This window comes from Sinocyclocheilus rhinocerous, unplaced genomic scaffold, assembly GCF_001515625.1.
Source record: "Sinocyclocheilus rhinocerous isolate Xijiao unplaced genomic scaffold, SAMN03320098_v1.1 scaffold936, whole genome shotgun sequence".
Taxonomy (NCBI): domain Eukaryota; kingdom Metazoa; phylum Chordata; class Actinopteri; order Cypriniformes; family Cyprinidae; genus Sinocyclocheilus; species Sinocyclocheilus rhinocerous.
The window spans coordinates 155675-156327 of record NW_015662583.1 but is presented as its reverse complement, the minus strand read 5'-3'; the positions used below and the strand labels follow the sequence as shown (position 1 = coordinate 156327).

Below are 653 nucleotides of genomic sequence, written 5' to 3'. Positions count from 1 at the left end.
TATATATATATATATATATATATTATTACATATTTTAAATTCATGTTATAAGTCTTAAAATAATATTGTCAAAATGTCATGTTTAACCGATTGTGTTACTTGCAGTTTCTTTGTCATTATTTGTGAAATTAACAAGCAGTTTCTGAGTAAAGAAACGTGTTTGAGTTGATGCTCTGATAAAGTAAAGTCACACACCTTCTTGGCTCCGGTGAGCGCAGCTTTCTGTAGTTTACGGTAACAGTATTTTGCATAGCTGCTGATCGCTACTCCTGCAACACAGAAACACAAGCAGACGTCAAATATAACGCACAACACACTCTCTGGATGAATCAGATTCAGATATTCAGTATCTTAAGAGCTTAATATTAACTGTTGCTTCTCGAGTAAATGTATCTAAAATTAAAATGAAAACAGGAAATATAAAAATAAAATAAAAGTCTAAATATTAACATTAATCAATTAATTAATATGAAATGATAATAGTATGTCAGTGATACTAAAATAACATTCGCACGTTTACTCTTCTTTCAAAGTGAAGATTAATTTATTAATCATGATATTTTAAATATTTTAAAATCATAAAATATTATAAATGGAATATTACTAAACTAACTAACTTACTAAATATGACTAACTAAATCCTAAAAACTAAA

General features: G+C 26.8%; 1 protein-coding gene across 1 annotated transcript in view; it reads right to left on the bottom strand.

Annotated features, from left to right (window-relative positions):
* Positions 1-653, bottom strand: part of LOC107728102 (rho GTPase-activating protein 39-like) — a 51993-nt gene that overhangs the window by 7789 nt on the left and 43551 nt on the right. The window contains exon 6 of the mRNA XM_016538182.1: positions 196-269. Coding sequence (XP_016393668.1) covers positions 196-269 — 74 coding nt within the window. The remainder of the gene's footprint in view (positions 1-195; positions 270-653) is intronic.